Consider the following 14,735-nt stretch of genomic DNA (forward strand, 5'->3'; position numbering starts at 1 on the left):
GCAATATTGTGATAATAGCCCGAATTTTATATGACAAATGTCATCATTTTGCATTAAAAATGAATAATTTTAAATGTAAAAAGTAATAATTTTACGAGAAAATATCGCGGTATTACAGAAACAGAAAGAATTTGAGACATTTCCCCTAATTTTAAGTGAAAAAAAGTCATCACATTGTGAGAAAAAGACTGCTTTTAGTTAATTTTTTTACGTATTTACTTCAAGTTATTATAGTATGTCTCTATATACAGATTTTTTTTTTTATTATTAATAATTTTGTTCAAAAGAGGTGCATCTCAAATCCTTACACACACTTGTTATTACATATGTTGACCAGAGGGGGAGCACTTTTAAAACCGACACAGTGAATTTGAAAAATCTGTCCTTTTTGGGACTACCCTAATTTTGATAAATTTCACCACCAGGGGTGCAAATGAGACATTCTGTATTAGATGCAATGGTTTTACGTATTGGGACCGTGATTTATGTCCTAACTTGCTCACACCTCCTCATATGGAAGCTACTTTTCCTTGTTGATGTCTCAAGAAGGGTAGAAATACAAGAGCGCACGCACACAGACACACACACACACACACACACACACACACACACACACACACACACACACACACACACACACACACCCAGCAGGTCGAGACAGGAGGAGGACAAAGTGTAGAACATCAGAGGGTAAAATGTGCGAAAAAATGAGAGCAGCCAGTGTTGACAAACAATGTTGCAACCTGGTGTGAGAACCGCAGGTGCAGAAACACAAAAAAAGAATCCCTGTGGGATGTAGAAACTGGCAGAGAAATGTTCCGTGTAACATTCATGTCGTTGTTACTCAGCCAGCGTTTGTGGGTCTGATGGACACTTTTATGTTAAAATACTGGACAGATGTTTGTTGGGAAAAGGTAAACATCTGTTCAGTATTTTAACATAAAAGGTTAATTGATCCGATACCGAAAAACCATCAATGTTGTGTGTTTGAAATGTTAAGACATCTGATTGGCTAAAGAACACAAGATGGAGATGAGTCACCTTTGCCGACAGAAGGCCGCTGTTGTCCTGCATGGACATGATGGCTTCCGAGATCTTGACGTCGATTGGCTCGATGACCGCTTCGATGCTGAACGGCCCCTCCAGCCGCTCTGCCACCAGCAACATGGCGTCTGTCAAACCAGAGACACAAACCAACACATAAAGACCAGGACGCTCCTGTGAACCTTAAGGACACGACAACGTTTGAGTACGAGGTTGAAGTATTGAAAAACCCACGGAGTGTCACATTGAGTTTGTGACCAACCCCAGGATGCAGAGAAGGTGGCAGGCATTGTAAAGGAAAACATGATTTAATTTAAACACTAAAACAAAAACAAACAAAAGGGTACTAAAAAAAGGCGCGCACAAGGCGGAGAACAAACTTGGTTATGAACAAAAACACTTACTGTGATACGAAGGAACTATGGCATGAGCAGAGTGAACAGAAGTAAACAATAAGTAATAATGACATTGACAGGTAGTGGTGACAATAATCCAGCACTGACTGGAGGACAAAGCAGGTTTAAATAAGAGCGGGCTGATTAAAACCAGGTGTGGCCAGGTGCCAATAATCCGCAGTTGAGGGGAAACAGCGCTCATGGAGAAAAACAGGAAATAACCTAAATAAAAGCGCTGACAGGAAATAAATACATACACAGAGGAAAAACTAAAACAAAACCAAACTGTCAGGCAGGGATAAGCCTGACACGGAGGTTTTCGAGTCCGAGCAAATCTGTGTGACATCGCTCTGAATAAAACTGTGGTGGGTTGATAGAGTGGGTTCCTGGTTCGATCCCCACCTTCTACCAACTTTGTTGTGTCCTTGAACAAGACACTTCACCCTTGCTCCTGATGGGCGATGGTTAGGGCCTTGCATGGGTGTGAATGTCTGTGTTCATGGGTGAATGTGGAAATAGAGTCAATGTTAGAAAAATTATGTATAAATTATCACACAATTCTTATGCTTAAAGGCCGTTGCGATAGTTATTATCAATTGTGCTGGAGTTGTACTTTTCTATCCGTGCAAAGGGAAAACTTGCAGTCCAAGATTGCGAGTCGTCTCGTATCAGTGTTCGTGTCCTGACCCGGCCTGCTGACTTGCCAAGGGCGAACGAGTGCCTTGACGCAGACAAAGCAGAGAAAGGGCGGTAGAGTTCAAGCACATTTTCATTTCATGAATAATCTGTGTCTAACTGGGGCTGCTGAAAATGACCCCCCTTCCCTCAGAAGCAGCCTCAGTGATGTAACCAGGGACATCCCAAATAAATAGAGGAGCACAAGGACCTTAGAGCGTAGGTTGGAACTGTAACTAAGTGTACAGCCCAATACGTCTCTCCTCATTGAGCTAAATTTGAACTCTGTTTGTGCACGATTCCTTGCTTCTTGTCTGTTTAACAGATGTCATCAGTGTTTGAACCTGAGTCAAAGTGCTTTGAGTACCTTGAAGGTAGAAAAGCGCGATCCAAGTATAACCCATTTAACATTTTAAAACACAAAGTCGGGCGTCCTCTCCAAGTGTGGCGAGCGCCAAGCGAACACAAAAGGTACCTGGCTGTGCCTTCATCTCCCAGACACACAATGCCAGCCAAAGATGGGGAGATAGAGGCAGCCAGTGTCTGTTTTTCACATCTCTCTGCCTTCCAGAAGGACGCGGGAGAGAAATAAACAATTGCATGTGCCACCCATACAGATAACGTACACACAAAAGCACATAAAACAGAGATTGACAGACATTGATGAGAGGATCGTTTTATCAAGTCGGACAATGAACCAACAGACTGTGAATGCATTCATAAATGTTTTGTTTGCAAAACAACATTGTCTTCGCCTTTGGCATCAATCTGTCAATCAGGAATTTAACAAGACGCACAGAGAAAGCATGTTTTTTTTTTTTCTTTACATGTTATGAATTATGGAAAGAAAAATAAGGAAATGGATTCAAACTGGAAATGTTTGCTGCTCCCCTTGAGGGAAGTGTGTGCACTGAGAAACTTTCCAGCAATGCAACAACAACCCTGGTATTCTACGACCCCCATTATGTCCATGGCGAGCTAACGGTGGATCGTGATCTACATATATATGTAGTAGCAGTAGTAAATTATATTTCTATAGCGCTTTTCTCTAGTGACTCAAAGCGCTTTACATAGTGAAACCCAATATCTAAGTTATATTTAAAGCAGTGTGGGTGGTACTGGGAGCAGGTGGGTAAAGTGTCTTGCACAAGGACACAACGGCAGTGACTAGGATGGCGGAAGCGGGGATCGAACCTGCAACCCTCAAGTTGCTGGCACGGCCGCTCTACCAACCGAGCTATACCAATTAGGGTTATATATATATATATATATATATATATATATATATATATATATATATATATATATACTGCTTCACGGTGGCTGAGGGGTTAGTGCGTCTGCCTCACAATACGAAGTTCCTGCAGTCCTGGGTTCAAATCCAGGCTCGGGATCTTTCTGTGTGGAGTTTGCATGTTCTCCCCGTGAATGCGTGGGTTCCCTCCGGGTACTCCGGCTTCCTCCCACCTCCAAAGACATGCACCTGGGGATAGGCCCCTCCCACTTCCAAAGACATGCACCTGGGGATAGGTTGATTGGCAACACTAAATGTTCCCTAGTGTGTGAATGTGAGTGTGAATGTTGTCTGTCTATCTGTGTTGGCCCTGTGATGAGGTGGCGACTTGTCCAGGGTGTACCCTGTGTTCCGCCCGATTGTAGCTGAGATAGGCGCCAGCGCCCCCCGCGACCCCGAAAGGGAATATGCGGTAGAAAATGGATGGATGGATGGATATATATATATATATATATATATATATATATATATATATATATATATATATATATATATATATATATATATACATATATACACATACATACATACGTACATATATACATACAATATACATTTATACAATGATGACGAGCTACCGGTGGATCTCGAGCTATATATATATATATATATATATATATATATATATATATTAGAGGGGTGTAACGGTACACAAACATTTCGGTTAGGTACATACCTCGGTATAGAGGTCACAGTTCGGTTCATTTTCGGTACAGTAAGAAAACAAGAAAATATAATTTTTTGGGTTATTTATTTACCATATTTGTAAACAATGGCTTGATCCTTTTAACATTGGGAACACTATAATAATTCTGCCCACGTTAATCCACATTAAACTGCCTCAAGTTGTTGCTTTGATTAAATAAAATGACAAAACTTTTCTTCTACATATAAAAAGTGCAACATTAAACAGTTTCAAGTCAACTCATCATGCTTAATTTATTACAGCATTTGGGAAGCCTGTAGTTGATTTTTATTATGAAAATGTTAAATTTTTATCAACATGTGATAGCAGGGACCCTGCCATTCAAAACTAGGCTGCTACATTACTAATGATTAATGTAACTATAGCTGAAAAATAGTACAATAGCAATAGAAGAGACTATTCATCCCTGAACACCATGGAGTTCAATGAAATAACAGACAGGGATTTGCTGCCTCTAAAACACGCGCACACACACAAACACACCCGCACACACACACACTCATGCATACACGCACACACACACACACGCACACAGGCGCAAACACACACACACACACACACGCGCGCAAACACACATACGCACGCGCACGCACACAAACACACACACACACACACACACACACAGCAAAATCAGCTAACGTTACGCTAAAAGATAATTAGCCTTCACCTCCAGCCAGGACTGTGAGCTAGCTGAGCTGCAGTTTAAGTTTCTAGAAAGTCAACAGGCTCAAAGTGATGTTTGTAATAGTTGTGACTCGGAAGTGTTTTTTTTTATAATTTGGGGAGTGTACCCAGCCCACTGCTCACATCCTAAACGAATATCTGCTCGACGCTGAAGCATTGACTACATCGCTCTGAATACGCAATGCTGATTATCTTTGTATGTAACCAATCAGATAGTTGTGTGGGCGGGACAATGCTTGCTGCTGAGAAAGAGGCAGAAAGCAGAGCAGCTTGTGAAGACTTTTGCTTACAAACTCGTTCGGTTTGCCCGCGTGCCAAAACGAAACCCCCGTACCGAAACAGCTCAATACAAATACACATACTGTTACACCCCTAATATATATATATATATATATATATATATATATATATATATATATATATATGTCTTGTTTGGATTATCCAGAGAATAGTGCTCGATACCGTGGTAGAGCGCAATATGTAGGTGTGGGAAAAATCAGAAGACTACTTCATCTCTACAGAACTGTTTCATGAGGGGTTCCCTCAATCATCAGGAGATTTTAAAATCTCCTGATGATTGAGGGAACCCCTCATGAAACAGTTCTGTAGAGATGAAGTAGTCTTGTGATTTTTCCCACACCTACATATATATATATATATATATATATATATATATATATATATATATATATATATATATATATATATATATATACATGTAAAGATTAATTTACATCTTTTTTTTCCATCAGTGATGGAGCAGGAAGGGTCTTGGACTATGAGTGTGGTAAAATTGCACAAGAAGCCCTTTTCCACACATAAGTTCTGAACACATTCATTAGTGAATGTTTGCGATATAAAGAAGGGGTGGCATCAAATTAGCTTCGCTTCTTCTTTTTCCCTGTACAATTTTTTTTGTATTAGTTTACAGACAGTGTGCCCGACACATTATTCCCAAGGACTAGATAGTTGCATCATACTTAGCTTCCCTCTGTAGTCCTACAGCCAATTCTGCTTAATGCACAACCCGCAGTCCCAGGTTATCAAACCAACCCAAAAACTTTCAAAAACAGCGTTGTTTGTTTATGCCGCAGTCCTAAAATCCGGCTTAATGCTTGGTTAGATTCCCATCAGGAGTAGTCTGGAGGTCAGTGCAGGGACCACATGGAACCTGCTGCTGGTTTCCACTGGCTACAGTACATCAATCATTCAAGCAGCAGGAAAACATTTTCATACAGCTTGAAAATCCTCAGTGGAATTCCGAGGCAGTTGGGACTATATTGGAATATATTTTCTGATTATATTTATAAAGACTTGAAGATCAAAAAAAAAAAAAAGGATTCTCAGCTCACTTTTGAACCTTCTAGTTTCTTAAATGAAGCTCGGCAGTTTGGGGATTTGAGAAGGCTGTTAGGCTTCTTATTAAGTTTGAATTATAAACATATTTCAACTGAAACATTGTAATCATCAGAGCAACACCATGATAAACACACTCAAACTTTTAATTGTTTTGGAAGCAGCAGTGTTTTATACTAATGCCGTTATTTTTACTAGCAAACATTCATCTAAATAATTACTCAAATGTTTTGTGAGTCTGAGCTAACAAACCCAGCTGAGTCTTTTTAAATGCATATTTGTACATGCTATGGAAATTGAATGAAACTAGCTTTAATAGCATTAGCTACTATGCCAACACGTTTAAAAGTGTCTTTGTTGGTATTATTAATTTACAAAAGCACTATTGTCGTATTGCTTCAGTCCTGTACATTCACCAAAACGTCACCGTGGAGTTATTGGGTCTGATTAGCTTCTTAAACCTACCGAAAGTACAGCTGCCATTTGGTCTTCTAGCCATCCATAGCGTATCTACTCATATGGATTCTGTATTTATCCCTCCACGTAACATTTGCAAGTTTTACAATACAACTAAAACAATTATCACTTACTAAACCGTCCCAAGTGCGATGTCTGTCGAAGTGTTTTCTAAATGCATATTTGTACATGCTATGGAAATGGAATGAAACTAGCTTCAGTAGCATTAGCTACTATCACAACACGTTTACAAGTGACTTTGTTGGTATTATTAACTTACAAAAGCATTATTGTCGTATTGTTTCAGTTCCATAAATCACCAAAACCTCACAGTGGAGTTATTGGGTCTGATTAGCTTCTTAAACCTACCTAAAGTACAGCTGCCATTTGGTTTTCTAGCCATCCATAGCGTATCTACTCATATGGATTCTGTATTTATCCCTCCACGTAACATTTGCAAGTTTTACAATATAACTAAAACAATTATCACTTACTAAACCGTCCCAAGTGCGATGTCTGTCGGAGTGTTTTCTAAATGCACATTTGTACCAGCGATGGAAATGGAATGAAACTAGCTTCAGTAGCATTAGCTACTATCACAACAAGTTTACAAGTGACTTTGTTGGTATTATTAACTTACAAAAGCATTATTGTCGTATTGCTTCAGTTCCATAAATTCACCAAAACCTCACAGTGGAGTTATTGGGTCTGATTAGCTTCTTAAACCTACCTAAAGTACAGCTGCCATTTGGTCTTCTAGCCATCCATAGCGTCTCTACTCATATGGATTCTGTATTTATCCCTCCACGTAACATTTGCAAGTTTTACAATACAACTAAAACAATTATCACTTACTAAACCGTCCCAAGTGCGATGTCTGTCGGAGTGTTTTCTAAATGCACATTTGTACAAGCGATGGAAATGGAATGAAACTAGCTTCAGTAGCATTAGCTACTATGCCAACAAGTTTACAAGTGTCTTTGTTGGTATTATTAACTTACAAAAGCATTATTGTCGTATTGCTTCAGTTCTGTAAATTCAACAAAAAGTCACCGTGGAGTTATTGGGTCTGATTAGCTTCTTAAACCTACCTAAAGTACAGCTGCCATTTGGTCTTCTAGCCATTCATAGCGTACCTACTCATATGGATTCTGTATTCATCAATCCAAGTAATGTTTGTAAGTTTTACAATATAACTAAAACAATTATCAGTTACTAAACCGTCCCATGTGCGATGTCTGTCGAAGTGTTTTCTAAATGCATATTTGTACAAGCTATGGAAATTGAATGAAACTAGCTTTAATAGCATTAGCTACTATGCCAACACGTTTACAAGTGTCTTTGTTGGTATTATTAATTTACAAAAGCACTATTGTCGTATTGCTTCAGTCCTGTACATTCACCAAAACGTCACCGTGGAGTTATTGGGTCTGTTTAGCTTCTTAAACCTACCGAAAGTACAGCTGCCATTTGGTCTTCTAGCCATCCATAGCGTAACTACTCATATGGATTCTGTATTTATCCCTCCACGTAACATTTGCAAGTTTTACAATATAACTAAAACAATTATCACTTACTAAACCGTCCCAAGTGCGATGTCTGTCGGAGTGTTTTCTAAATGCGTATTTGTACAAGCGATGGAAATGGAATGAAACTAGCTTCAGTAGCATTAGCTACTATCACAACACGTTTACAAGTGACGTTGTTGGTATTATTAATTTACAAAAGCATTATTGTCGTATTGCTTCAGTTCCATAAATTCACCAAAACGTCACAGTGGAGTTATTGGGTCTGATTAGCTTCTTAAACCTACCTAAAGTACAGCTGCCATTTGGTCTTCTAGCCATCCATAGCGTTCCTACTCATATGGATTCTGTATTTATCACTCCACGTAACATTTGCAAGTTTTACAATATAACTAAAACAATTATCACTTACTAAACCGTCCCAAGTGCGATGTCTGTCGGAATGTTTTTTTTAAATGCATATTTGTACAAGCTATGGAAATGGAATGAAACTAGCTTCAGTAGCATTAGCTACTATCACAACACGTTTACAAGTGACGTTGTTGGTATTATTAATTTACAAAAGCGTTATTGTCGTATTGCTTCAGTTCCATAAATTCACCAAAACCTCACAGTGGAGTTATTGGGTCTGTTTAGCTTCTTAAACCTACCTAAAGTACAGCTGCCATTTGGTCTTCTAGCCATCCATAGCGTTCCTAATCATATGGATTCTGTATTTATCACTCCACGTAACATTTGCAAGTTTTACAATATAACTAAAACAATTATCACTTACTAAACTGTTCCATGTGCGATATCTGTCGGAGTGTTTTCTAAATGCATATTTGTACAAGCGATGGAAATGGAATGAAACTAGCTTCAGTAGCATTAGCTACTATCACAACAAGTTTACAAGTGACGTTGTTGGTATTATTAATTTACAAAAGCATTATTGTCGTATTGCTTCAGTTCCATAAATTCACCAAAACGTCACAGTGGAGTTATTGGGTCTGATTAGCTTCTTAAACCTACCTAAAGTACAGCTGCCATTTGGTCTTCTAGCCATCCATAGCGTTCCTACTCATATGGATTCTGTATTTATCACTCCACGTAACATTTGCAAGTTTTACAATATAACTAAAACAATTATCACTTACTAAACCGTCCCAAGTGCGATGTCTGTCGGAATGTTTTTTTTAAATGCATATTTGTACAAGCTATGGAAATGGAATGAAACTAGCTTCAGTAGCATTAGCTACTATCACAACAAGTTTACAAGTGACGTTGTTGGTATTATTAATTTACAAAAGCGTTATTGTCGTATTGCTTCAGTTCCATAAATTCACCAAAACCTCACAGTGGAGTTATTGGGTCTGTTTAGCTTCTTAAACCTACCGAAAGTACAGCTGCCATTTGGTCTTCTAGCCATCCATAGCGTAACTACTCATATGGATTCTGTATTTATCCCTCCACGTAATATTTGCAAGTTTTACAATATAACTAAAACAATTATCACTTACTAAACCGTCCCAAGTGCGATGTCTGTCGAAGTGTTTTCTAAATGCATATTTGTACCAGCTATGGAAATGGAATGAAACTAGCTTCAGTAGCATTAGCTACTATCACAACATGTTTACAAGTGACTTTGTTGGTATTATTAACTTACAAAAGCATTATTGTCGTATTGCTTCAGTTCCATAAATCACCAAAACCTCACAGTGGAGTTATTGGGTCTGATTAGCTTCTTAAACCTACCTAAAGTACAGCTGCCATTTGGTTTTCTAGCCATCCATAGCGTATCTACTCATATGGATTCTGTATTTATCACTCCACGTAACATTTGCCAGTTTTACAATATAACTAAAACAATTATCACTTACTAAACCGTCCCATGTGCGATGTCTGTCGGAGTGTTTTCTAAATGCATATTTGTACCAGCTATGGAAATGGAATGAAACTAGCTTCAGTAGCATTAGCTACTATCACAACACGTTTACAAGTGACTTTGTTGGTATTATTAACTTACAAAAGCATTATTGTCGTATTGCTTCAGTTCCATAAATTCACCAAAACCTCACAGGGGAGTTATTGGGTCTGATTAGCTTCTTAAACCTACCTAAAGTACAGCTGCCATTTGGTCTTCTAGCCATTCATAGCGTATCTACTCATATGGATTCTGTATATATCACTCCAAGTAATGTTTGTAAGTTTTACAATATAACTAAAACAATTATCCCTTACTAAACCGTCCCATGTGCGATGTCTGTCGGAGTGGTTTTTTTAAATGCATATTTGTACAAGCTATGGAAATGGAATGAAAACAATTCAATAGCATTAGCTACTATGCCAAAGCCTTTACAAGTGTCTTTGTTGGTATTATTAACTTACAAAAGCATTATTGCCGTATTGTTTCAGTTCCGTAAATTCACCAAAACCTCACAGTGGAGTTATTGGGTCTGATTAGCTTCTTAAACCTACCTAAAGTACAGCTGCCATTTGGTCTTCTAGCCATTCATAGCGTATCTACTCGTATGGATTCTGTATTCATCACTCCAAGTAATGTTTGTAAGTTTTACAATATAACTAAAACAATTATCCCTTACTAAACCGTCCCATGTGCGAAGTGTTTTTTTTAAATGCATATTTGTACAAGCGATGGAAATGGAATGAAAACAATTTAATAGCATTAGCTACTATGCCAAAGCCTTTACAAGTGTATTTGTTGGTATTATAAACTTACAATTGCATTATTGCCGTATTGTTTCAGTTCCGTAAATTAACCAAAACGTCACCGTGGAGTTGTCAGGTCCGTTTAGCGTATTGGAGTCCATGTGGGTGCATGACGATGACTTCTGTTTTGTTCGATCAGCCGTTTTACTGCCGTGCTACAGGAAACGATTAAGGTACGTAAACAAACATTAAAAAATGCTTCTTCATTTCATATATATATATATATATATATATATATATATATATATATATATATATATATATGTTATCTTTTAGCAGCCCTCATTTTCACGACTTTACTCCTCACTTTCTTGTGTTTAATTGCAAGCACAAACTAACAATTGCAAATATTTCGTATAATGCCTAAAAATCTAACAAATAGCTCCCAAATATACAATATATTATCAAGTATGCACAATGATTTTAAATCAAGAAAGGTGTTTTTAAACACAGCTGACTTAAAATGCCACACAAACTTACTAAAAGTGTTGTTTATTATACAAACAAAAATATCCTCCTGAAAACCACTGCAGGGATACAACTATTTGTCCACTGCAGTGGACATTGCTTCTCTGGAGAATAACCACTGTATGTACTGTTAATACCCTAGTTAGTCCCCACAGTATTTGGTCGGTGAAAAAGCATTTTATTCATAAATCCAACTCTCACTTCCTGTCTTCCAACAAAGTCACTGGCCTTGGTCCGACTCCAACAGTTTTGGATCTCTAAAGACAAAACCCCCAAAGCACAACTCAAAGTAAGTGCAGTGAAGATGTTCTTTGTCTTTGGACGACAGGCAAAGATTTTCACTCAAGTGTTCCAAATGATGGAAATGCTAAAAAGGACTTAATTCTGCAGGCAAAATCATAAAAACTGATGTCTTCCACAATCGTCTCGGCGATGCATCAAAGGTCTTTAACGACTGGGATACATAATTTTTAAACGGCGCCTCTAAACCGCTGTCACTTTTTACTGCAAACGCATGTGATTTGTAATTGGACTTAACTTTATCGCTGCAATGTGCTGTAAGGTGTGCAAAGATATTTTCTATGTAATAATAATAAAAATAAAAAAAAAACACATTACATTTGGAGGTTGACTATGAATGTTTTTATTTTTGCTGGCTTCAGGCTCCGTGCTTGTTATTTTCTAATAGTTTTGGCCGTGGGGGAGTTTGGGAAGACTGACAACCCTGACAGAGTCTCCAGGGGAAAAACAGTCACTCCTGGGTGAATCCGAGGCAAGCAAACAGGGATCAACTTTAATATAAACAAACTGGAGGAACTCATGTATTTTACTCCTAATAATCACAGCCATGCATTTGGATTTTTTGGACTTCTACCGTATATTGGTGGAGAAACGTGATCAATTGCGGCAAATTAATGACCTAAATTCCATCCATCCATCTATTTCCACTTATCCCAGGTTGGGTCGCGGGGGCAGCAGCCTAAGCAGAGAAGCCCAGACTTCCCTCTCCCCAGCCATTTCATCCAGCTCCTCTCGGGGATCCTGAGGCATTCCCAGGCCAGCCGGGAGACATAGTCTTCCCAACGTGTCCTGGGTCTTCCCCGTGGCTTCCTGCCGGTCGGACGTGTCCCAAGCAACTCCCCAGGGAGGTGTTCGGGTGGCATGACCCAATTTACTTTTGATAAATATATAAATATTCAAGCCATATTCAGTTGAATATGCTACAAAGACAACATATTTGATGTTCAAACTCATAAACATTTGTTTTTGTGCAAATAATCATTAACTTTAGATTTTGATGCCAGCAACATGTGACAAAGAAGTTGGGAATGGTGGCAATAAATACTGATAAAGTTGAGGAATGCTCATCAAACATTTATGTGGAACATCCCACAGGTGTGCAGGCTACTTGGGAACAGGTGGGTGCCATGATTGGCTATAAAAACAGCTTCCCAGTCTTTCACAAGAAAGGATGGGGCGAGGTACACCCCTTTGTCCACAACTGCGTGAGCAAATAGTCAAACAGTTTAAGAACAACCTTTCTCAAAGTGACATTGCAAGAAATTTAGGGATTTCAACATCTACGCTCCATAATATCATCAAAAGGTTCAAAGAATCTGGAGAAATCACTCCACGTAAGCGGCATGGCCGGAAACCAACATTGAATGACCGTGACCTTCCATCCCTCAGACGGCACTGTATCAAAAACTGACATCAATCTCTAAAGGATATCACCGAACGTTTATTGAGTGTTGTTAAAAGAAAAGGTGATGTAACACAGTGGTGAACATGCCCTTTCCCAACTACTTTGGCATCTTTTGCAGCCATGAAATTCTAAGTTATTTATTATTAGCAAAAAAAAAAACAAAGTTTATGAATTTGAACATCAAATATGTTGTCTTTGTAGCATATTCAACTGAATATGGCTTGAAAAGGATTTGCAAATCATTGTATTCTGTTTATATTTACATCGAACACAATTTCCCAACTCATATGGAAACGGGGTTTGTAAATGTCTTCATATTTGCAGAGCTCTCCCAGATGCCGGCTTGGAAGAGAGGGAAACAAAAAAAAAAAACCCACAAACAATATCTGCCACAATTCTCAGTGTCTCGGGGGTTGTGGCGAGGTAAAGTTACACTTGGAAGCAAGCCACGCAATTAAAAAGAAATGAGCAAATGAAATCAATGAGGATGGTTTACATTGTGGTGTGGAAGGACTAAACAGAGGGCAACACAAAGCCGGCGTCCTAATTACAGGAAACGACCCAAGTGCGATACGGCCACGCTTCAAACTTCTTATTCTAAGATCAGGAAGGTTGTACCGTGAATCCAATTATGAGTGTTTTGTCCATCGGGTGGGAAAAGTAACAAAAGTTCTCATTCTGGAACTTTGAGGAGCCAGCAGAGACATGTCTCATCTGCTCTTGCTGAGGGTTTTTTAACAAGGGGCCGGCAAGACAAATGATAATGGCGTTGTCCGTCGTGATGCAGGGCCGGCTAGATTTGTCACCACGGCAACTGACGGATGATCTGCTATCACACACGTCACACCTGGCACAAGCAGCCACTTGTTTATCTCAGCCTCTCCCAGGTGTGAATACTAGCTTATAGTCCAAACCTCCAAGATCTCATTATAAGATGCAACTTGTTTCTTTATCGCTTTTTATTTACAAAAAAATGTAAAAATCTGTACACTTCACAATTGTATATGATTTTGAAGTGCTTTGCACAAAACCCGTTGTGTAAATGCCATCCATCCATCCATTTTCTACCGCTTATTCCCTTTCGGGGTCGCGGGGGGCGCTGGCGCCTATCTCAGCTACAATCGGGCGGAAGGCAGGGTACACCCTGGACAAGTCGCCACCTCGTCGCAGGGCCAACACAGATAGACAGACAACATTCACACTCACATTCACACACTAGGGCCAATTTAGTGTTGCCAATCAACCTATCCCCAGGTGCATGTCTTTGGAGGTGGGAGGGGCCTATCCCCAGGTGCATGTCTTTGGAGGTGGGAGGAAGCCGGAGTACCCGGAGGGAACCCACGCATTCACGGGGAGAACATGCAAACTCCACACAGAAAGATCCCGAGCCTGGATTTGAACCCAGGACTGCAGGACCTTTGTCCGTTGTGTAAATGGTAAATTAAAAACAGGATCCAATGATTTGCAAATCCTTTTCAACTTATATTTATTTGAATAGATTGCAAAGACAAGATACGTAACGTTCGAACTGGAAAATGTTGTTTTTTGCAATTATTAGTTACCAACGCCCTCGACGCAAATCCCATAAGGGTCGATGGAAGGATGGGCAGCGCCTGAGAGCTGCAGCCTGCCACCATGGCCCCGCACTCCCTCCCCTCTCTTGCTAGATATCTCAAGATATACGTTGTAATACGTATATGTGCTTTAAATAAATGGT

The 14,735-nt window shown here is 39.2% G+C and overlaps 1 protein-coding gene across 2 annotated transcripts in view; it reads right to left on the reverse strand.

The window, feature by feature from the left end:
* Positions 1 to 14,735, reverse strand: part of gpc6a (glypican 6a) — a 368,654-nt gene that overhangs the window by 72,389 nt on the left and 281,530 nt on the right. For both annotated transcript variants that reach the window (XM_061887707.1, XM_061887708.1), the window contains exon 5: positions 1,042 to 1,172. In XM_061887707.1, the coding sequence (XP_061743691.1) occupies positions 1,042 to 1,172 (131 nt within the window). The remainder of the gene's footprint in view (positions 1 to 1,041; positions 1,173 to 14,735) is intronic.

Source organism: Nerophis ophidion, linkage group LG25 (genome assembly GCF_033978795.1).
Source record: "Nerophis ophidion isolate RoL-2023_Sa linkage group LG25, RoL_Noph_v1.0, whole genome shotgun sequence".
NCBI classification, from domain to species: Eukaryota; Metazoa; Chordata; class Actinopteri; order Syngnathiformes; family Syngnathidae; genus Nerophis; species Nerophis ophidion.